Source organism: Gossypium hirsutum, chromosome A05, assembly GCF_007990345.1.
Source record: "Gossypium hirsutum isolate 1008001.06 chromosome A05, Gossypium_hirsutum_v2.1, whole genome shotgun sequence".
Lineage (NCBI taxonomy): Eukaryota > Viridiplantae > Streptophyta > Magnoliopsida > Malvales > Malvaceae > Gossypium > Gossypium hirsutum.
Genome location: NC_053428.1, coordinates 7,832,481 through 7,857,072, shown reverse-complemented (window position 1 = coordinate 7,857,072; position 24,592 = coordinate 7,832,481). Strand labels below are relative to the sequence as shown.

General features: G+C 35.2%; 1 protein-coding gene and 1 pseudogene across 3 annotated transcripts; both read right to left on the bottom strand.

Annotated features, from left to right (window-relative positions):
* Window positions 1-246: 246 nt before the first annotated feature.
* On the bottom strand, window positions 247-6,146 carry LOC107959351 (heterogeneous nuclear ribonucleoprotein Q). 3 transcript variants are annotated; one of them, XM_016895387.2, is made up of 9 exons: window positions 5,979-6,146; window positions 3,833-4,303; window positions 3,634-3,750; window positions 3,263-3,403; window positions 2,979-3,152; window positions 2,082-2,289; window positions 1,829-2,004; window positions 1,018-1,103; window positions 247-531 (listed from the first exon to the last, which is right to left on the bottom strand). In XM_016895387.2, exons 2-9 carry the CDS (start codon window positions 4,268-4,270, stop codon window positions 414-416), a joined length of 1,458 nt encoding a protein of 485 aa, XP_016750876.2. In that variant the 5' UTR covers window positions 4,271-4,303; window positions 5,979-6,146; the 3' UTR covers window positions 247-413. The 3 variants fall into 3 exon arrangements, with proteins under 3 accessions (XP_016750876.2, XP_016750878.2, XP_016750877.2); XM_016895389.2 differs by having other exon boundaries at window positions 3,833-4,321; window positions 5,979-6,127; XM_016895388.2 differs by having other exon boundaries at window positions 3,833-4,585; window positions 5,979-6,120.
* A 1,036-nt stretch (window positions 6,147-7,182) lies between these two features.
* On the bottom strand, window positions 7,183-20,628 carry LOC107960870 (protein transport protein SEC23-like; annotated as a pseudogene).
* Window positions 20,629-24,592: the final 3,964 nt, after the last annotated feature.

Here is a 24,592-nt window from a genome sequence, read left to right as displayed (position 1 = left end):
TAAAAACTACACATAACAAAGTTAATTTTTTAATGTTTAATTTGAATTTAAGTTATATATGATGAAAATATTATAATTAGTTAATAATATTAACAATTAATTTTCTTCAAATCAACCTTAAAAACTCCAATTGAATACTAAAAATTATTAGTTACATTATATTTGGATACCAAAACATTTAATTTTTATTAAATACAGTACCAGATTGCACAAAAAATAACATAATTACTATATTAGAATAAAATATTAAGCCTCAGAGCTAAGTGTTCTTGCTTGACTCATTAATAAAGATACCAAATATGACAGAATTATCAAATGAGGTATATTTTTTTCATTGACAATCATAGTTTGGTTTATAACAGTCACTGATCACTGCCGGGGAATGCTTAAATACAACCTAATATAATAAGCACTCAATAGGGGCGATACCACCGGCCATCATTGCTGTGTTTTCCCCTGTTTGAACTCCCACTATCTTTACTATTTCTCTGATGTGGAGGTGGGCTTCGAAGTTGAGCTTCTGGTTGTTGCCTGCGTTAATAGGACGATAAATGGTTTAAAATCATTAGGTATATCCTACTATAAGATTACAACAATAGAATGTCACTGAAGTATAATCTTTTCCGGCATGAAAATTACCAAAAAATAAAGAGAATAAAAAACCAGAAGAAAGGAAATAAAACTCCTTTTCTGTTTACTGATTATGATAAATCGTGTTTTGACATTCAGATGAGACAAAGAAAGTGTTTAGTTCTTTTACATTGGAATTTTCTTTTTCCTTTTCATTTTCATCAATATTCCCTGCATCAGTTAAAGACCCCTAAAGAAAATGCTAACCAATTCAATCTAGGTATGTTCCTCAACAATTACAAATCCATTGCCAATTGGCTCTTCGCTTTCAGAAACCAATAGGCAAGTCCACTCATGGTCATTTTATATGACACTGACCAAACATTTTATGGAAATAGCTTTTTAAAGTTCATAATATTGAAAAGAAAACAGTGATATTGAACTTACAGAACATATCCAATGCGGCCATCAGGTAGAAGCATTGGCATCATTGACATGCCAGTTGGACTTGGTCCACTTCCATAGACTAATGGCTGTAGGTGACATAAATTCTTATATCAGATTAAATCTTGGTAACTCATGAAACAGTAAACATAATGATGCCAAGGAGATTGAGAGCAGTCTATTATCTAACATTGTGTTGATCTTGACGGGCACCACAAAACACACTGTTCATTACATCTATAACTATGTTCAACGATGAAAATTAACATGAAAACAATTAAAGACATCCATCATGTGGGAATTGGAGGTAAAAGGTCAATCTAACTCTTTCCCCGTTTCTTCAAGCAATTATAGCCATCCAATTGGAAACAAGATGCAGGTAAATATTTTTAAATGTATTTTTCTCTCTCGGGGAAAAAACCCTTGTATTCAAAAGAAAAACCGATCTAAAACAAGATCAAGACTTCAAAAACATAGAGCTTTTAACAATAAATGCCAAATGTAGGACCACATCCAATATATCATCCAAAGAACCTACTTCACTGAGACTGTAACTGTAATCATGATGATTCTTCTAAACTAAACTAGATAAAGATTAGGTTCAGACAGAAGCACAGCAACAACAAAAAAAAAAAAACACAGTGATAAACCGGGGCAAGATTGAATAACTAACAAGGATATAATCAACATGCATAGGTCAAATCCAGAGGTTGAAAATGAAAATTAATTATCACATGCAGGGTATTGAGAAAAAATAATGAAGATATAGAAGCAGTCATACATGCATTGGTACATGCAGAGAAAAATCTCTCACCTGTGCAAGGCCTGCAACACCATATCCTGGACCTAGATTACCATAGGCACCCCCGACAAGACCATACCCAACGTGAGGTGGATAATTAGGAAGAAAACGTGAATTCTGAGAACTTGAACCCCCAGGAGTCTTTTGATCTGTTAGTGGCTTTGCAAGAGAACATTCCACAACTTGACCTGAAAAACAGAATAATAAAACTCAAGATTGGATTTAGAAAATACAAGTGCGAAAAGTATAAGAATTCAATAATCACCATCCAGTTCATATTTTTCTGAGTCGTTCAGAGCTTTCATGGCACAAGTTCTCTCTGCAAAATGAACAAAAGCAATTCTATTTCTCTCTTGTCCAGGTTTTGCAGGAGGTAGAACCACTTTCGTGATCTTCCCATGATGTTCAAATAGCTTCTTTAACTGATCTTGTGTGACATCCTTTGGCAAGTTCTTTACATAAATTGCTTTCACCTGCTTAAGGTAGGCTAACTTCAGACTAACAATTCCTAAATATGATTAGGAAGACACAAAAAAATAAATTCCAATCAAGGTAATGACCACCAGAAAGGAAAAGTGATTCACCTATGTGGAGGAAATACTTGGCATAGGAAATGATCAAGCAATGACATAGAACAGGACAAAGAAATTAACAGTTTTTAAAGCTATCAAAGACAAGGGACAGCCCAGTGTGAGAGAGTCCCGCATTATGGGGTTTGGAGAGGGCCAGATGTACACAGCTTACAGTCACTTGTGAAGAGGCTGTTTCTGTTACTTGAGCCCATGAAATCCAGGTCAAAATGAAGTAACCTAATTTGTGCCAACTGCCATCGCTCACCTCTAGCAAAAGATATGAGATAAACAACTATTTAGTCAATTTTCCCCATGCCTCCCCTAACAGACACACACCTTTTCTCCTTGCACAGAAAGAAACAGCCAATGGCCCTCAGTTAGGAAGAACTAATAGAGAAGGCGATTACTTTATATGAGATGTTTCTAAGTTAACAATGCACATGATACGCAAAAATGCAAGCGTGTCTGCTTCAAACTTAAAAGAGTGGGATATGGAACAAAATGGTACCCAGTGAGACATGGATGGATCCATAAACTCGAAAAGAAGACTGAAGGAAGCCAGGAAGGGAAACAGAGCAACTTAATGATACCTGAGAAGCAGCAGAAGAATCGGCATTTTTGGGATCAGCCCAGCTCACATTTGGAGCATTATCACCAAGCCTGAATTCTTGGTTCATCATCTTCTGCCTTGAATACTCAGCACATGCATTGTTATAATACTCAACAAAGGCAAAGCCCCTGTTATTACTTAAGTTCTTCATATCCTGAAAGCACAAAAATGGATACGCCAGGATACATAACCACTAAACAGCCCTTTTGAGACCAACAGAAAACAGTATCCTTCCATAGAAAAACACAAGTGCATTAAACTAACCTTTACCAATTCCAAACCAGCAACTCCGGGTCCAACCTCCGACAAAGCCTTCCTTAGGTGTTCCTCTTTCCAGCTTCTAGGTATATTACCAATAAACAATCGATTCTTTGACTGGGACATTGAACATTTAATTTTTCTACCCTGTGAGAGATATTAGCAACCAGAGAAACATAATTGGAAAATATCAAACCTATCAGAAACAGAGAGAAAATAGTATGCATGCAACATAAGAGATTGTTACTCATTTCTGATTTTACAGTTAATACATCACAGCTAATAATCCGTAAGTTCCTTTCAGGTTAAGAGGGCTATGCAGCACTTTTAGTTTGGACAATGTTAACTTATTCATAATGTACAAGAAGACTTGTTACCTTAAAATCCGCATTATTTAGCTCATCAATGGCTTTAGAGGCCAATTCTACACTTCTAAAGGTCACAAATGCAAATCCCTTGTTTTCAGTTGAATCTTTATCTTTCATAATGCGAACCTGTTGCCATAGAGTATGATATGTAAGTCTTTATCTCAAGAAAAAAAACTAAATATTCTTCACAAATAGCATAAAAAAGCACCTCAGTAACTACTCCAACAGATTCACAAAAGCCTTTCAAATCCTCCTGAGAAACGTCATGTGGAATGCCTCCAATATAAACTTCAGAACCATGAGGAGGACGAGCAAGAAGCTCAGCATGCTTCCTCTTTTCATCTCCATCTTCAACTTTAGTCTCAAAAACATCAGCCCCATTGGCGTTTTCAACATCCAGGTCTTCTTCTTCTTCCTCTTCTTCTTCTTCTTCTTCTTCTTCTTCCACTTCCTCTTCTATTTCTTCCTCTCCTTCTTCTTCTACCTCCACTTCTTCATACTCCACCTCTTCTTCCATGGTCTCCTCAGGATCACTGTCTTCATCAAGATCAACCCTCTCATCAGACTCAATAAGCTGTTCGGGCTCACTTGGTCCTTTAGATTCCATTGACTGAGCAGCGGTAACTGCCTTAGGCTTTGGCATCATATGAAGCTATTTAAACAGGCTTGCAAGGCAATTCTGAAGAAGGCACAGAGGCTAGAAGAATTTAAGGAAAGAAGTATGCATATACTGAGGGGAGGAAAATGATAGCTACGGGGAGTTTCAGATAATGTATCTCAATTGAATCCGTGTCTCAAAGGTAGTCGCTAGGTTAAAAGATTTTCACCAAAGGAATAATTAAGCAGTATATTTCAAAAGGAAGGCAAAAAAATTTTCAGAAAGATAATTAAGAGGCTTCAGAAGTGGTGCAAGCTCTCAAGGAACGAACTTGCTCAAATCAGAAAAAGAGTGACAGGACGGCTGTCCAAAAATAAAATATTGACATATTTAAGCTTAACCCAGCTTCAATAAAAATGTAGAGTAAAATGACAAAACAAAACCAAAATATATAAGCAGACATGATTCATTCCGATATACAAAATAAAAAAAGGAGAGGTTAACATGCAAAGGAAAATCAAGCAACATGTTATGGGGTGCATCTATGTTAGGAAAGGCTGCTAATTTTGATTCTCTAATTAAGGCTTAGGTTGTGATTTTATTTCTTTCCTTAGTTAATGTTGTGCTTTTATTTCAGTAGTTTTATTAGTTTCTAGAATAAGTAGAATTTCTATAAAAAAACCATGAAGAGATTTGGGTCTCTCTAACAAGTCTTAAGATTTCAATCTCCTTTTTGATGAGCTAAACTATCAACCCCAGACATACTGTCGTAAAACAACATTGACCATGGACCAAAAGTAATAAAAGTTCCAGAATAAAATACACCATTCTTCCACTCCGATTATAACTAAGACGCCACAGTCTATTCAAAAGGTCTATGACGGTTCATACTTATTCTCTAGAATGTAATTCTGCCTTAACACAATAAAACTAGTATCAAAATGTTGCATTAAACAATATTTTAGGCTTCTGACACCCAATTTACAAATCATCTTCACATGGCCATAAGACAACCAGACAGCTCGTGGTCCATATTTCCATGTTTTGACCGACAAAATCAACACCTATTCATAACTCAACAAAAATAGAGTGGATGCCATTCAACAAACTGAAGAAACACCAACTCCCACTCTTCAAGGTTACCAGGAAACAGATAATGGGTCATGTAAGCGGTGCCTTTAATCACTGATTAAGGATTATCTTCTAACTATTTTAGGACTTATCTATTTATTTATTACAGTACTCTTACTGAATTCAAGAAAAAGAAGTGAGTTTCTGAACAAAATAGAAGAGGGAAAAAATAAATAAAACTGAAATCTAAGAATCTGTTTCCAGGATGCTAATTAAGAACATAGCCCTACATACATTCTCTTCCCTAGCAAAAACTGTCATTTGAAGAAAAATTGTTGCATATTTCAACAGATCTTTGTAGAAAAGAATGTAAATAGATACAAAGCCTCAACTAGCAAACTCTTTTGCAACTAAACCCAGTTCTTTTTACACGTAATATGCAGAATTCCTCATTTTGAGAAAAAATTTAAAAGACCAAAATATTAAATTAATCGAATATAGAACACTTTATCCCACTAAAAGTTCAAAATATTGACAACGCCATTGGAGTTCAACAATATAATCGGTCATGCATTAAACGAAAAGAGCGAAAAAGATAAACCCAAAATGGAAACATTATTTATGTCGAGAAAGAAGCAAAAAATAGGAACAGTTCAATAAATGGGTTTGGAGAGAGAAAAAATACCAGAGCTGTAGATGGAGGGAAAAATATCTAAGAAAGTAAGAAACCTTCGATAGTTGAGAGAGAAAAGGCCTGAGCTTTATGGATGCAATTGAAATAATTGGAAAGGCCGTTTTTTTTTTTCTCTGTTTTTAAGGCCGATTAGTCCAGCGTCCGGTTTTCGTTGGTTCAGTCTCACTTATGAATTTGTTTAAGCTGCTTTTGTAAAATAAACAATCAAATTGATTACATGTGTGACTTTATTAATTTTTTTTGAAAGAAAAATATTGTTTTTTTTAATAAATAAAAATATGTAATTGTTAATGTTTAATTTAATCATATATTTTTAATGTTAGAGTCGAAATACGATCTCCTCTTGATAATAACCTCTAAAACTAAAGAGATTTAGCGGTTGAGAACTTTGAGAAATTATTCATATTTACTCTAAGCGGAATCTTCTTTTTGGTCAAAAATTAGAGAGATAAGATTATAACAACTGGAACTTTACACGCATAAAATAATAAAATATGCAAAAGCTTATTAATTAATTTATAAAATTGAACCAAGATTTAATATGCAATCGCATATGTTAAATCATTCAGATTTCTGTACTTAAGAGAAAATTGTATATATTTTATTTATAGAACATTTGACAAATAATGTGTACATATTGTCTTCATGCAACTTTTATACGTAGATTCTGTATAAGTTCAGATACATTTGCAATTTGTAATTATAAATTTTTACATATTCTTATATTTATATTGTGTCATTTTTAATACAATATCTAATCTAATAATCCAATATCCTACTTACAAAGAATACAAACAGTTCACTAGAAATTTGAAGCGGGGGTTCCATGGAAATTACAAATTAAAAACTCCAATTGCCTTGATTCTCAATCAACATGAACAAAAATGCCACACCAACTACCACCGCTTAGTTCATATGTATTTGATGTTCTAACCAAAAAAAATGGTTTCTAGCTCAATGCCTACATCTATCTATGTTTTACAAATTAAACTCTAATACCAACTCCAACCATTTGGTTTGGGGAGTACTGGAATTTGGTAATGAACAAGGGAATAAGTACAATGATCCATGTAACCCGGACTTTTTGTTAAGTACTCATGTTGACACCTATATTAGATAGGTATTAGAACATGAAAACGAGGACTTTTAAGAAAAAAATGAACATACCTGTATAAACAATGACAACAACCGCTCATTTCAAAAATGGTGTACGAGACACCTCTATCTTCTTTAACCAAAGAGAGCTGAACTACAAAAAAAGTCCATGTCAGCATTTAGCCATTCCTTGTCTGCTGATTCATATGCCTCTAGCCAAATGTATATTTCTATTTGCATTGGGATCAAATTACAGAACCGGTTCAAAATCTTCTATTTCATGTACTCCAACGCGCTTTGGGGGATATCTTCAAGGAAGGAAACAAAGCCCATGACACTGGTTAGGCCACTTCCATCCACATCCTGCTCCTCGATAAGATAGTACTCAAGCACTGTGGCATCATCCTGCCCTCCCCAGATAAAAACAAGTTTGGGTGTAATACAGTGGTCTTGTTTCAGTTTGTTAATCGTAGACCGCAACAAACCCTTGCCTCAGAAGAAATCACGGTTGATAAACTTCCAGTTCAACTCTTAAGAATCAACTTCTAAGCAAGTGGGAAAGCACTAACTAATGATAGAAGAACTTACAGTCATTGGGTGGAGGAAAAGGAAGGCTAGGGTCTGCAGTAGATGAGTAGAAGACAATTAGAGTTGTAAATGCATCAAGGAAAAATATTGGACTCCCGCTCGAGATCAAAGCAGCACGACTGAGTGAGTGCCGAGGATAAGCTTGTTTATCTGGTGTCGAATATGATGTTAGCATTGGAAAGATGGCATGGTGAAGAGAACTTGGTTCCAGTGCACTGCACCAGGTATATGGGAGAATATTTCATTGTTAATTATCAGGATAAAATCCATAAGATTTTTATGCGATAATCAAATATAAATTAACAAGGACGAACATTAAAACATGAGGTCAGTGAAACTCCCAAGTAATCTGCTAGGATGAGTTTACAGTATGATATTGATACTAAAGATAGCTTCAAGACTAAATCTTCCATTAGTTAAGTGAATTTAAAGGCTCAAAAGCTTGTGCCTCCAAAAGATTCAACAGCACGATTGAAAGTGGATACAGTGAAGGGCATATACCTGAAAAGACATAGCAGGTAAATCCAGTAGTCAGGGTGAACATCTTATTCATGGAAGCGCAGAAGGGGATTTCTAAGCAAGGCAAAAACCAAGTGAGGCAAAGGTTGCAGTTGTGGGCATTGTGAGAATGTAACATCCATCTGAGCAGTGATTGAACTACTTCCATTCTTGTATTGGATATGTTTAAAAGCTTCATTATATTTAGCTGTGAGGATTACTAGCCAATCATGAAGCAACATCCTGCCCTCTCTAACTCCTTGCTCCAAAGAGGCTAATATAACTTTTGGAACATTATGTATATAAATAATTAGAGATGGTACTTGGAAATAAAATGCATAAGCATACACGTCTGAAAGAGATGGAAAGAAAGAAGGCAGACATTGTGAACAAGTAAAGATAGAACCGGTTCAGGATCAACACTATCATAAAGGTCATTAATATTTTGAGCTGTTCCATACTGCAGGGTTCGTATTCTAAGTCGTCGTTTAAGAGAATGCTTGCCTCTGAATAAAAATATAACATATTAAGTTAAGCCCAAAAATAGCTCCAAGTAGAAAATATGTCGATTATGGTTAATAATTTGGACTTCAAGAAGATTTAGTTATGAATGATAATAAACCAGTCTCGGTCCTTGATCATGCAGATGAGCCTATATCCATGTCATCAGGAATGAAACAGTTCACAGTTTGATTGTAAAGCTCAAATCTGGCAAGAGTAATTTAAGAACAGAATATCCAATATTCCTACTAGAAGACACCAATCCTAAACTCGAGATTTCCTCGGGGGCACAACAACAGCGTACTGAAATGCAATCTGCACTATAGGTAGTTCAGAAGAATGTCTGCAAAGGAAAAAGGAGATTAAAATATCTAAATAATATAACAGTAACGCTCCACAAATTGCTATCAACAAAAAAAGGTAGCACAACCACAAAACACTTAAAGGGAGCATGTTTCAAGCATTTAGGTGGGCCCATCTGGTGCAGGCAAGAAACTAGTACAATGAGAAAAAAATATATAATAATAATAACATTGTATAATCTGTAACAATTTACATATTACAAATCTGTGCATAATGAATATATTTTATTGAATCAAGAGAACTCAAAGAAAGTAGAATACTAAGCTATAAGATTCTATGCCAGACGAAGTCCCTGCATTCCAAAGCAACATAGTCCAGAATGTATGTCCACCAGATTCAACAATAAAAAAAACTAGTAATATTGACTGTGGCAGCCAAAGAAAGAAATTGTAATGAGTAATTAATACCTGGAAAATCCAACATTATTAGTGAAATCAAATCATAAGCATATGTTGCAAAAGAATCACAACAAATGATGTGCTGAACATTTTCATATTGTGGATCCGGGAAGAAGTGACCATACTGCAAAAGGTGGGATTGAAAGAAGTGACAAATCAAAAATTATTAGATGATATTTCCCCAGTAAGAAAATTTGAAAGTAGAAAGAGGAAAACTTACAGAGTGGCCAGGCTTGAATTCAGTAGATTTCCTCAATCTTAGTACGCAATTAAAAGCATATGGTCGACTTAGCATTCGGTACATGCAAAGTAAGATCAATAGCAGAACTCAAATGGAATATCCATATAATTAACTCAAGTAGATATGAAGTATCCATACAAACATATACTTTGTCATCTTTAAAAAAGAATAAATTAGAGGAACTTATAGTACTAACATGTCCTGAGGAAGTGTTGAATCATCTGTATTTGCATATAAGAACAAAGAGCCATCACTTTCTATGCTAAGAAATTTAAGATATGCCAAATCTGTATACTCATTTGTAACAGCAAAAATGTCCACGCATACACCTGCTTGAACAGCCACAGCAGCCTGCAACATTTGTCAATGCTACATTTTCCCAATCCACATGACTAAGATGAGATAATACAAAATTCAAATGAAAGATACCAGATCTTTGTAGAACGGTGTCTGCTCAGGAAGCAAAGCACAGTCTGCATCTTCTCCTTTACTAGCATATTGCTCGCCATACCTTCTTGTATCTAGTTGCCCAGGTCCATAATCGGGAGGTCCAGAGAGAAAGGCAAAGACTCTAGCTGCAGTTGCGTTTTAGAGAAGACAATAGCATGTACCGCATTTTTTAGACATATGTGATGAAAAGAACAAATGAGATTAAAGGCGCATGCAAATCATATGGTTTCTCTCACACCTAATGCAAATGTATTTCCATATTCTGATCCAAAGTAATTGCAAAGTGCTTCCATTGCTGCACCAAAACCACGACCACCCATCAACATACCATCTAACACTTGACCTGCCCCAGGGGTTCTCTCCCATGAAGTAATTGGTCTGAGAGTTTCAAGTGCTGATGTAATGCGATCCTTACAAGTTTCAACCTGCATAGGTTTTTTATTTTAGAAGACTGGTACATAGTGATCGCAAAATTACATGATTTGATAGTATAAATGAGGATAAACAACACTATTCTAAGTGAAAGGCTCAAACAGCAAAGGTTATACCACATACAAACTTATGCACGGTCCCTTCCTAATTCTATTCTTACAAAATAACCATTCCATTTCCTCAGTATCCCATTCAGCAAATCAAAACACAACGTATGTTCTACCTAAGGCAATGGCTGAGGAGAAAAATGAAGGAATCTAGAAATTAAGAATACATACTGGAGCCAAAAATTGTAACAAAGGCATGACATCTTCAAGCTCGATTGGTAAGATGCCCTCTGTATCCTGATGGACAAAAACATTTTTTACAACAAGTATAGGTCGTTGAACATCGTATAACCCTATTTTGTGGCTGAAAGTCACTAGGCCAAAAAGTGACCCAGGTGCAAGAGCTGCAATAGAAAAGAATATGAAGAAAAGAATCAACCTTCAAAGGGGAAAAAAGCAGGAGAAACAGAATCAATGAATCATTTTATCCACCAAAAATGAACCTTCCAATGCTGCCTGCAATGCACTTTTAGTAAGCTCCAAAAATTCTTCTGAAGCTGCAGATAGAACAGAAATAGTTTATAACCAGTGATAAGGATGGCTAAGCTTGCCCCGTTTATGTAGGTTGAAATCTAGAAACATGAACATAAAGAGGTGATGATCATGCATTACAACTGCCAAAACATTAAGGGAACACCTGAGCTAAAGTCAAACTATGGTAGTAACTCGGTAACTTTTTTTTCCTTCTGAACATCCTTCTACGAGCTAAGTAAACACATATTTTTCACACATTTTTCTCACACATAAAATGCAAAATAAAAGAGATAGCAAAATGGTGATCTTACTAAACTGTCATAACTACTCAGTATCCTCATATTCATAATAACTACTGTAATGCATGGACTCCGCATGTGAAGTATAAGGGTCAAGAACCAGAATAAGAAATCTGGAATTTTTCTCGTCCTAAATTGGTCTTGAGTCTTAACTATAATAGTTTAAAAGCAACACCTTTATCATTCAAGATTATAAAACTCACGAAATTTCATCCAAACAAAAAATTGCATGAAGAAAAAAAAAAAAACTGCAATCTCAACTAAAAGATCCAATTTTGCCCTAGAATTCAGTACCAACTATAAATCTAACTGAAACTCAAATAAATATAATTGCCATGTATAAAAAAAATTAAAATTAATAACGCCAAAATGAAAATATAGCAAAGTAACCAAGTATCTCACACGACAAATCAACGGCAGCAACATACACCGGACGAGCGTGCAACATTTGGTCCTCCGATCCTTCCACTACATAGAAATAAGAAAAATAAAATTTTCAGTTCAGTATGCCCCACTTTCTTCCTCATTTTCCTCTCAGCAACCAAATTACACTTTCAAGGCAACTCGAGATCGATAAAGGACGACATCATTTCGGCACACGACTGAGGATGAGAGTATCTGGAAATGGCTTGAGCGGAGAGACCATTGAGTGTGCTGCAAAGAGAACAATTCCAGGCCCATTGGTCGAGTTCACAATAAGTGTTGAAGTAAGCATAGCAATTCTCGCATCGAGGCAAAAGATGTCCGTCCAATCCATAGGCCGGCTGATACGAGATCAAAGGCCCGACAAATGCGTTCCAAACTAAATGGGACCATACAGGAGTTTGTTAGTAAGGCCTTAGATGCGTACACAAAAGAAAGGGAAAATCAAGATTTCAAATATTGGGAACCTTGGTCCAAGACACCAAATCTTGCAGCCAAAGCGCATTGGATCTCCATTACGAGCATCAACGATTCAATTTCGGTAGGAGATGGATCACAAGTCCAAATTCTTGAGGGCAAGGCCCAATAAAAAGATTCCAAGCCCAATCAAAAAATCCACCCATACTTAGTTGAAAATCAGGCCAAATTGTCAAAGTGGCCCAAGTTGTAAAGTTTTATTTTTATTTATTTATTTATTTATTTTACTTAGTTTAAATGTTTATCCAAGAGTCCCAAATAAAAGACCTTTGGCCGAATTTCCATATTAAAATAATTAGGAGTTTTTTTTAGTTGTAGTTTTAGTGTTCTAATTAAATTAGGAAAACATTTGAAAAGCCTATTTATATGGCTTGGCCAGCCACCCTACATTACATTACAATTACATTGAAAATTTCAGATTTGATTTGAGTGAAAATTCTCTTTGAGTTCTTCAAGGATTTTCTCTTGAGTTTTCTTTAGAAGTTGTTTTAACAATCTTTTTGATTGTGGGAGCCATCTTCAACCTTCTTCTTGCCATTGATATTCTTTGGAGGGGAGATTAGAGCCGTTTGAAGGGAGTTGTGAGATCTTTCGGGATTTCAAGGCTTCTTAGGACTTATCTTTTAATTTCTTACTGTCAATTCTTTCTTTATTTCTACTTGTGCTGGATCATTATCTAATCTATTTTCTGTTCTTATTGTGTTTTCAGCCTTTTTCTATCTTAAGGAATCAGCCCAAAAATCCCCAATTTCTAGGGTTTTTCCATACTCTTTTTGGGTGAAATTAGATTGTCAAAATTTGGGGAAAACTATCTTGGTGTTCAATTGGGCAGAATCACAATCTCCTTGAGGGTTTCAAGAACCCTAACACTTATTTCTATTCTCAATTTGATTCTTTGCTGATTTGGGGATTTTATTTCAGATCTGAAAATTCAAAAATCTAATCTTTTAATTTTCTGTTTCGTTTCAGATCTAATTGTTTAGGGTTTTCGTAGGAGTTTCTCGTGACTTGGCAACTCGATCTTGGTCCGCGCGCAACCTCGTATCATTTGGTATCAGATTTTGGGCGTTTTGGGTGTTCTTGGTTGATTTCTAAACTGATCTCTATTTTTTTAAAGCATAAACAGCAGTTTTACCTAGAAAAATTGTTCAAAAAAAAATCATTTGAGTGGGTAAACGTTGTCCGATTGATCTGAAATTTTACATACATGTTTTTGGCACTGTGATTGAATATAAAAAAATTATTCCCGCAAAAAAATCAGTCAAAAAAGTCAAAAAAATCAAAAAAGACGAAATTCAATAAAAATTTAAAAAAAAGATTCAGCGGGTTGAATTTGGTGCCCAAAATTTCCAGATCAAAAATTCAATATATAAGGACACTCCAGATTTAATTTCTTGATTTTTGGAGATCGGGAACACCTCGAACGAAGTTGTCAAGTTACTCCGCAGTTTTTCGGGTTTTCTGTTTTCAGCAATTTTTATTGATTCTTAGCTGTAGGTTTTCATTTGTTTACCTTTATTCTTCCTTTACGTTATCTAACACCTTCTTGTTTCTTGTGTTAGTAGGATTTAAACGTGTGCACAACTTCTTCCTCGGTGCAACACGAATCAATTGGTGTCTCGTCAGTTTTTGGCATCCTAGTGCAAATTAGGATTCTTTGGTAGTTTGGTTCACACTCTCTAATTGGTTGATATAAACTCTGATAAAGAACTCACAAGATTGAATTCGACCTCATTGAGAATTTGAATTTTCTTTTTGAGTGATTAATGGTGAGGTTTGCTAACTTTTATTTTTGAGTGTTGAGTGTTTATTTTTTACAGGTTTTGAAGATGTCTAAAGGTGATAATAATGATACACTTATGGAAGTCCAACAACAGTTAGAAGGACACACTGTTGCAATCACACAAATAAATGCTACCCTTCAAGCATTGAATACTACTTTGAATGAGGTACGAATGAATCAAGAACTTCAATATCAAGATCCAATCAGGGAAGATAGGAATAACCAGCCCCATAGGCGCGGCCCTCGACGTGTCCCTAGAATGGATGACGATTCTCATGATCGTGGACAACCTTCTTTGGCAAAACCGAAATTCACAATTCCCCAATTTCGTGGTAAGAATGATCCTGACGCTTATTGTGAATGGGAATCTAAGATTGAACTCATGTTTCGGTATTATAAATGTCCGGATGATGAAAAGGTAGCATTAGCAACATTGGAATTTTCTGATTATGCATTAAGTTGGTGGACTCAACTTGGGGTAAACCGCCATCGGAATTATGAAGGTGAGATTTCGACATGGGATGAGTTGAAACAGATTATGCGTAAAAGGTTTATTCCACCTCACTACTATAGAGAAATTAAAACAAAGTTGAGAAGACTTATCCAAGGTAGTAGGACGGTGGATGAATATTTTAAAGAGATGGAGATGCTCATTCAGAGAGCTAATGTGGAGGAAGATGAAGAAACAACTATGGTTCGATTCATTGATGGTTTGAACAGGCCGATAGCTAATACATTGAGGCTACAAACTTACATTGATTTGGAAGAAGCAGTTCACAAAGCCATTGAGATCGAGCAACAATTAAAGGAACAAAGGTTTGGGTCCTTCTCTACTTCACAATATTATCGAGGTAACAATTCCAATTCTGATTTTAAGAGTTCAAAACCACCTTTTGTTACTAACAAGTCTTCTTTGAGTAATGGAAGTAAACAATCAGATTGGAAAAAAGAGGCTCCTGCTAAAACGCAAACACCTTCTAAGCAACCCAATTTAGGTGATTCGAGTGCGAAGAGGACTCGTGAGATTGAATGCTTTAAGTGCAAAGGGCGTGGTCAATATAGTAGAGAATGCCCTAACACGAGATTACTTCTTCTAAAAGATAACGGTGAGTACACTTCCGACTCTGATAATACAGATCCAGATATGCCAGACCTTGTGGATGACAGTGTTAATGGCGACGAGTTGGTCGAACCACCAAAGGAAGGGGACTTTGCTAATTTTCAATGCCTTGTAGTTCGTCGAACCCTTAACATTCAGATGAAAGATGATGATAGCCAAATGGCCAATATTTTCCATTCTCGGTGTTTTATTAAAGGTAACTTATGTTCACTCATTATTGATAGTGGTAGTTGCTCGAATGTAGTGAGTAGTTATTTGGTGGATTCTTTAAAGTTGCCTTGTACCAAACACCCTAAGCCATATCACCTTCAGTGGCTTAATGAATGTTCCGAAGTTAAAGTTACGAAACAGTCCTTGGTCACTTTTAAACTCGGCAATTATGAGGATGACATATGGTGTGATGTAGTCCCCATGCATGCGGCACACTTGCTCCTTGGACGACCTTGGCAATTTGATCACGATGTTACACACCAAGGTAAACTTAATCGATACTCCCTTGTATTTAAAGGCAAGAAATTCACTTTTGCTCCTTTAAATCCTACTGATGTATATAAAGATCAATTGAGGATGATAAAATTTTGTGAGGGGGTAAGGGAGAAAGAGCAAGTACAAAAGACAGAGAGAAAAGAGGCTAATAGTAGTGGAAAAAGTCAAAATTTAAAAAGCCCAAAGGTGAGTGAATCCTCTAGTGGTAAAATGAGCGGAAAAAATCTTTTGGCAACAAAAAAAGATGTGAAGAGAGCCCTACTTAATAAACAGCCTTGTATCCTTGTGAGGTTTAGGCAAAATTATTTATCTTTATCTAACATTAACGAAAATTTGCCTAGTGTGTTTCAATCTCTTTTGCAGGATTATGAGGATGTTTTTAGTGAGGCCCCTAAAGGTTTACCACCTTTACGAGGGATAGAACATCAAATTGACTTAGTACCCGGAGCTTCAATCCCAAATCGACCAGCCTATAGATGCAATCCCGAGGAGACAAAGGAATTGCAAAGGCAAGTGGAGGAATTACTAGACAAAGGGTACATTCGTGAGAGCCTAAGTCCTTGTGCTGTTCCTGTCTTATTGGTGCCAAAGAAAGATGGTACGTTTCGTATGTGTGTTGATTGTCGCCCAATCAACAAGATAACGGTAAAGTATCGACACCCAATTCCTAGACTTGATGATATGCTTGATGAATTACATGGTTCAATAATATTTACAAAAATTGATTTAAAAAGTGGTTATCATCAAATTCGAATGAGGGAAGGGGATGAATGGAAAACAGCCTTTAAAACAAAATTTGGATTGTATGAATGGTTAGTTATGCCTTTCGGCCTTACTAATGCACCTAGTACATTTATGAGATTAATGAATCATGTTTTGAGGCTACATTTGGGTAAATTTGTAGTAGTTTACTTTGATGATATTTTAATTTACTCAAAGTCATTAGATGATCATGTTTTCCATGTTCGAACCGTTTTGGATATTCTACGAACTGAAAGATTATTTGCCAACCTTGATAAATGCACATTCTGTTGTGATAAACTAATATTCTTAGGTTTCATAGTTAGTGCTCAAGGTATTCATGTCGACGAGGACAAAGTTAAGGCAATTAAGGAGTGGCCGACTCCTAAATCGGTAACTGAGGTGAGATCTTTCCATGGTTTAGCCAGTTTTTATAGACGATTTGTGAAAGATTTCTCTACTATTGCTACCCCATTGACTGAAGTTATAAAGAAATCAGTGGGTTTCAAATGGGGTGAAACCCAAGAAAAAGCTTTTCAAACTCTAAAAGCTAAGTTATGTTCTGCTCCTTTGCTTAAATTACCTGATTTTGCTAAAACTTTTGAACTTGAGTGTGATGCTTCAGGAATTGGAATCGGCGCCGTTTTAATGCAAGATAAGCAACCTATTGCTTATTTTAGTGAGAAATTGAACGGTGCACAGTTAAATTACTCGACTTATGACAAAGAACTATTGGCATTAGTTCGTGCACTTCAAGTATGGCAACATTATTTGCTGCCTAATGAGTTTGTCATACATACAGATCATGAGTCTCTTAAATGGTTAAAGGGACAAGGTAAGTTGAGTAAAAGACATGCCCGATGGGTAGAATTCATTGAAACATTCCCTTATGTGATTCAATATAAAACAGGTAAAGATAATGTAGTCGCAGATGCTTTGTCTAGACGATATACTTTAATAACTACATTGAATGCTAAAGTCTTAGGGTTTGAACATATTAAAGAGTTATATGATGATGATACTAATTTCAGCCATATCTATAAGAATTGTGGACATACTGCTTTTGAAAAATTTTATCTTGTAGATGACTTTCTTTTTCGTTTAAACAGGTTATGCATACCAAAGTGTTCCATGAGAGAATTGTTGATTCATGAAGCCCATAGTGGGGGATTAATGGGACATTTTGGAGTGGCCAAAACACTAGACATATTGCAAGAACACTTCCATTGGCCACATATGAAGAAGGATGTGGAAAAGGTATGTTCCAAGTGCATTACATGCAAACAAGCAAAATCTAAGGTAATGCCTCATGGCCTTTACACTCCTTTACCGATTCCTACTTCACCTTGGGTAGATTTATCCATGGACTTTATTCTAGGTTTGCCTCGAAATAAGAAAGGAAGAGATAGTATATTTGTTGTTGTTGACAGGTTCTCAAAGATGGCACATTTTATTTCTTGTCACAAAACAGATGATGCTACACATATAGCAGACTTATTCTTTAAAGAGGTGGTAAGACTTCATGGCATCCCTAAAACAATTGTTTCTGACAGAGATGTCAAATTTCTTAGCCACTTTTGGAAAGTATTGTGGGGTAAGCTTGGTACTAAATTACTTTATTCCACTACATGTCACCCCCAAACTGATGGCCAAACCGAAGTAGTTAATCGGATCTTAGGGACTTTATTACAATCTGTTGTGGGAAAGAACATTAGAAATTGGGAAGAATGCCTACCGTTTGTTGAATTTGCATATAATAGATCTATTCATTCTACAACTGGTTATTCTCCATTTGAACTTGTTTATGGTTTTAACCCACTAACAGTACTTGATCTTGCGCCATTACCACTTGAACACATTGTTAATTTAGATGGTGAACAGAAAGCTGAGTTGGTGAAATCCTTACATGAGCAGGCTAGGCAACGAATAGCCAAAACATATGATGCCAACACCAACAAAGCAAACAAGGGGCGCAAACGGGTTGTCCTAGAACCCGGAGATTGGGTTTGGGTCCATATGAGGAAAGAACGATTTCCTGCAAGAAGAAAGACCAAGTTGGACCCAAGGGGCGATGGGCCTTTCCAAGTACTCGAGAGGATCAACGATAATGCCTATAAAATTGATCTACCTGGTGAGTACAATGTAAGTTCTACTTTTAATGTGGCTGACTTGTCCCCATTTGATTTTTCAGATTCGAGGTCGAATCTTTTTGAGGAAGGGGGGAATGATACGAGATCAAAGGCCCGACAAATGCGTTCCAAACTAAATGGGACCATCCAGGAGTTTGTTAGTAAGGCCTTAGATGCGTACACAAAAGAAAGGGAAAATCAAGATTTCAAATATTGGGAATCTTGGTCCAAGACACCAAATCTTGCAGCCAAAGCGCATTGGATCTCCATTACGAGCATCAACGATTCAATTTCGGTAGGAGATGGATCACAAGTCCAAATTCTTGAGGGCAAGGCCCAATAAAAAGATTCCAAGCCCAATCAAAAAATCCACCCATACTTAGTTGAAAATCAGGCCAAATTGTCAAAGTGGCCCAAGTTGTAAAGTTTTATTTTTATTTATTTATTTATTTATTTTACTTAGTTTAAATGTTTATCCAAGAGTCCCAAATAAAAGACCCTTGGCCGAATTTCCATATTAAAATAATTAGGAGTTTTTTTTAGTTGTAGTTTTAGTGTTCTAATTAAATTAGGAAAACATTTGAAAGGCCTATTTATATGGCTTGGCCAGCCACCCTACATTACATTACAATTACATTGAAAATTTCAGATTTGATTTGAGTGAAAATTCTCTTTGAGTTCTTCAAGGATTTTCTCTTGAGTTTTCTTTAGAAGTTGTTTTAACAATCTTTTTGATTGTGGGAGCCATCTTCAACCTTCTTCTTGCCATTGATATTCTTTGGAGGGGAGATTAGAGCCGTTTGAAGGGAGTTGTGAGATCTTTCGGGATTTCAAGGCTTCTTAGGACTTATCTTTTAATTTCTTACTGTCAATTCTTTCTTTATTTCTACTTGTGCTGGATCATTATCTAATCTATTTTCTGTTCTTATTGTGTTTTCAGCCTTTTTCTATCTTAAGGAATCAGCCCAAAAATCCCCAATTTCTAGGGTTTTTCCATACTCTTTTGGGTGAAATTAGATTGTCAAAATTTGGGGAAAACTATCTTGGTGTTCAATTGGGCAGAATCACAATCTCCTTGAGGGTTTCAAGAACCCTAACACTTATTTCTATTCTCAATTTGATTCTTTGCTGATTTGGGGATTTTATTTCAGATCTGAAAATTCAAAAATCTAATCTTTTAATTTTCTGTTTCGTTTCAGATCTAATTGTTTAGGGTTTTCGTAGGAGTTTCTCGTGACTTGGCAACTCGATCTTGGTCCGCGCGCAACCCCGTATCACCGGCGCTTGATCGTTCTCATCTTTTGCGGCAAACGGTGTTACTGTTAAACCCCACGGAACGCCGGAAGCTTCTTGGGAGTCGGGATCAATCGGTGATAGAAACTCAACAAATACTGAATTAACAAAAGAGAAATATCTGAAGGTAATACTCTCTTAATTTCTTAGTTACCTGATCCAGTACATAGTCATAGTATATATACAATGGAGAGATCTAACTGCTGTAAACAACCCTTAACAATAAAACTAACTTTATCAACACCTAACCATCTTAATAATTTTTAACACCTCAGTATTTATAGTATTTATATTAGGATAACATTCACCCAACTTACTCGAGTGGTATGATCCGAAGAAGATGACGAAACCGAGTAAAGAGAGAAACGGTCAATGGTTTGGGCACTAGAGTTATCACACCATACCATCGGAGGATCCACCGAACAGATTTTGAGTTCTGTCAATGAAGACACAAGCCAGGCAATATCACTTGCAGCTGCATACCCTACCAACGACAGAAGATCAGAACGACGAAACATCAGGCCATGAGAAAGAGTACCACGTAGATGTCGCAAAATACGCTTCAATGCCACCATATGCACTTTAGTGGGAGCATGGATGAACTGACAGATCCTATTAACCGCATAAGCAATATCCAGGCGTGTTAAAACAACATATTGAAGTGCTCCAGCCAGACTGCGATACTCAGTTGGATCAGCAAGAAGTTCGCCCTCATCTTTAGACAGCATGGATGAACTGACCATCGGCGTATGCACACCTTTAGCATTAGTTATAGAACTCCGATCAAAAAGCTCGTGGATGTATTTTTTGTTGACTTAAATGAAGACTGCCAGAGGAAGATCGACTAATTTCAATGCCTAAAAAATAATGCAGATCATCCATATCCTTTAAAGCAAACTTGTTGTGTAACTGTTAAACAAAACAGTTTATCTCGTCAACAGCACTACCTGTAATAACAATGTCATCCTCATAGAAAGTACAAGTACGTAAAGAGTAACGTAAGAGGTAACTTTGACAAACAACGACACATCAGATTTAGATAGAACAAAACCAGTAGACACTAGAAACTGCTTTAACTTGTTAAACCAGGCACGAGGAGCTTGCCATAAGCCATACAAAGCTTTTGTCAGACGACAGACCAGCTTTTCACCGTTCGGACCATTTTGAACAAAGCCAAGAGGTTGCTGCATAAAAACCTCATTAGTCAAATCTCCGTTTAAAAATGCATTGTTGACATCTACTTGCCGGAGATGGCGTCCACGTGACACAACTATTGACAGAATGAGTCGTATAGTGGTAGGTTTGACCACTGGACTGAAGGTCTCTTGAAAATCACAACCGGGTATCTGTGAACAACCCTTGGCGACCAAACGTGCCTTTCGTCGTTCAATTGTTCCATCAGGATTTTTCTTTACCTTAAACAAACATTTGCACCCAATCACCTTTCGGCCAGGAGGAAAAAGACTAAGTTCCCATGTAGAATTAGCAAGCAACGCATCGTATTCAGCCTGAACAGCAAGTCGCCAATTCGGATGAGCAAGAGCCTCTTCAATAGATGCTGGCTCAAAGTCAGTCGTATTAACAGTCAAAGCTTTAGGTTTAAAAATTTTAGCCTTAGATCGAGTGGTCATGGCATGAGTATTGATAGAAGACGTAGTAGGAATAGTAGCAACATTAGGGGTGACAGGAGGGCCAGAAGAAGTAGAAAGAAGTGTCTCTCGAACACCGGTCTCTAAATCAGTCCGTAAGTCAACGAAAGTAGATTGTAATGGACTAGAGGTAGATAAATTACGATGAGGCGAGTCATAGGAATTATCAGGCAAAGATACCGGCACAGAAATCTGTCTAGGCACCGTAGTGGGAAAAGACTTAACAACCGGGACATATGAAGAAGTACATATCGGGGACTGAACATTAGTGGTATCAGCCACAGGAAACAAAAACCGAGATTCATCAAAAACAACATGCCGGGAGACAATTATCTTGCCACTAGGTGTTAAACAATAATAACCTTAATGTTGCGAGCTATACCCCAGAAACGTAGAAGGTTGAGAACGAAAATCAAGCTTATGTTTCACAAACGGTCGTAAGTACGGAAAACAACAGCATCCAAAAACCCGGAGATGATCATATGTCGGTACACTACCAAACAAACATTGATAAGGTGTCTTACCTTGCAACACCTGAGTGGGCAGCCGATTAATACTCGAGGAAGTTGGGTAAATGTTATCGTAATATAAATATGCACGTGTTAAAAATTAGTAAGATGGTTAGGTTGTTGATAAAGTTAGTTTTATTGTTAAGGGTTGTTTACAGCAGTTAGATCTCTCCATTGTATATATACTATGACTATGTACTGGATCAGGTAACTAAGAAATTAAAAGAGTATTACCTTCAGATGTTTCTCTTTTGTTAATTCAGTATTTGTTGAGTTTCTATCAATCGGGAACCTCGACACGGTCGCACGAACGGCCATAGTTTTCCTTCTTCGTGTTTCTCAGAAAGTAATGTGATTCTTTTTGCTGGTGTAGGGCTGTAGGCTAAGCTTGTAAGAGGGTGAAGCAGTGCTGGGCGTGCATCTATGTTAGCAGAACTTGGTACTCGTGGAGATCGAAACTTAGAATATACCACGTTGGATTTTGTTAATGACGTGGAGGATTTTTTTCTTCTTCTTTTCCTGTAAAGAATTTACTCCTATTTTTAATTTTTTTTTGAGTTTTTATTGGTTAATTTACTTACTTTGCAATGTTTTGGGGTCGGGTAGATCAGGCTTAAACAATAAACTTTTACATTTTTTTTTGTTTTAATTCAATTTGAAATATGAATTTAACATTTTGTTTAAACTTAACTTTATTTAAATATAAATAATTTGAGATTGACTCAATCAGATTAGACAATAAATTACTATTTTTTAAAAACTGAAATGCGCAAATTTATTTCAATCAATTTTTATAAACCTATTAATAATTTTAAATATTTTTATATAAATTTATTGAATTAAGTTTCCATCTCAATTAAATTTTTCTCTAAGTTTTTGGGTTTAATTGGTTTTTATATATTAAAAATTATAGAGATATATATTTTAAATTATAAGCTGTTATTAGAATATGTAATGTAATTAATCAAATACAAAAAAATGAATTTTATCTTTAACGAGTGCTTAAATATTTGCCAAATATATAAAACCAAAATTTAAAGATGGTGCGAAAACATGAAAATTACCAATTCAAACTGATTTAATTTAATTCAAAATTTTATAAATACATTATATATTCACCTGATCGGGTTGAAAAAATTTTACCCAGGGCCCGATTTATTTAGAACATGGGTCTATATTTTTTTAAAGTTCATTTTTTGAGCTATAAATATTTGTTTAAATTTTCTCATATTTCAAGCTTTGGACGGGTAACTTAGTCCTTAGACATATGTAATTATAAAATATATATTCAATTTTTTTAATTGTAAATGTAAAAAATGGTATAACAACTTTTTTGATATTTTACTTTTACCAAAAAAAAGAAAAGAAAGTCATCTTATCTAGACATTTAAATTTTCACCTCTTTTAGTCTTTAAAGTCGGATTTTTTGTTAAATTGCCCTAAAATGGACGAAGAAGTTAACGTTTGTTAACTTTCCTGACATGACATACACGTGGATGGCATATTAGCATTTAATTGATTTTTAAAAATTTTAAAAAAAATAAAAAAATATATTTTTAATAATTTTAATGATTTTAATGATTTTTAATTTTTAAAATTTTAAAAATACATAAATGCTTACATGTTATTCACTTGGCAATATATGTGTATGTTGCATCAGCAAAGTTAATAAACATTAATTTTTCTATCTATTTTTTAGTAATTCGATAAAAAATACAAATTAAAAAATTAAAAAATACAAAAATTAAATAAAAACTAAAATAACTTTTTTTTAATAAAATTGAAGTACGAAATGCAAAAAAAATTACAAATTAAAGAATTGAGGGAAGGGATTACATTAACAATCCTTAAATATTCGCTTTTGAAATATCAACCCTTTAATACTACTTTATGATTATGCTATTTAAATTTTCTTTTACAAAATAAATTATATAACTTTAAGAGATTATTTTCTTTTTTCTTTTTTCATTTTTATATAAAATCAATAAAAACTCATGCCTAATAATATACTAATATATAAACTTATAATTTTTTATTTTATATTTTATTAATTTAATCAAAATTTCATTTAATTTTTATATACACTTTAATAAATATATTTTTTACATAATTTTAATTTTTGCCAAAATATATAGTGCATAATTGATAAATAATATAACAACAAACATTTTATAATAATTTTTTTCTTACAAACCCTCTTACTATAAACAGGTTAAACCCGATTTAATTTATTTAACCGATTAATTGGATTAAATGATTTGAGTGAATTTTTTTATTATTGAAACATTTCAATCACTCGAGCCAAATCGTGACACAAACATCCAAATAATGGAAGAAACAAAATTCACTGGTAAAGTCACAACACAAAGCAACCCTAACTCTCAAAGCAGAATATCTGAAAAAACAGGAATGTTACCATAGACAGAAAAGGGAAGTAAATGGGATCATGCTTCCATCTCCATCCAAACTCATCCATTATCACCTCACCTTCAATCGCAAAATTATCAGCGGCTGTGTTTCACAGAGCTTACTACTTGTTTTCTTATGGA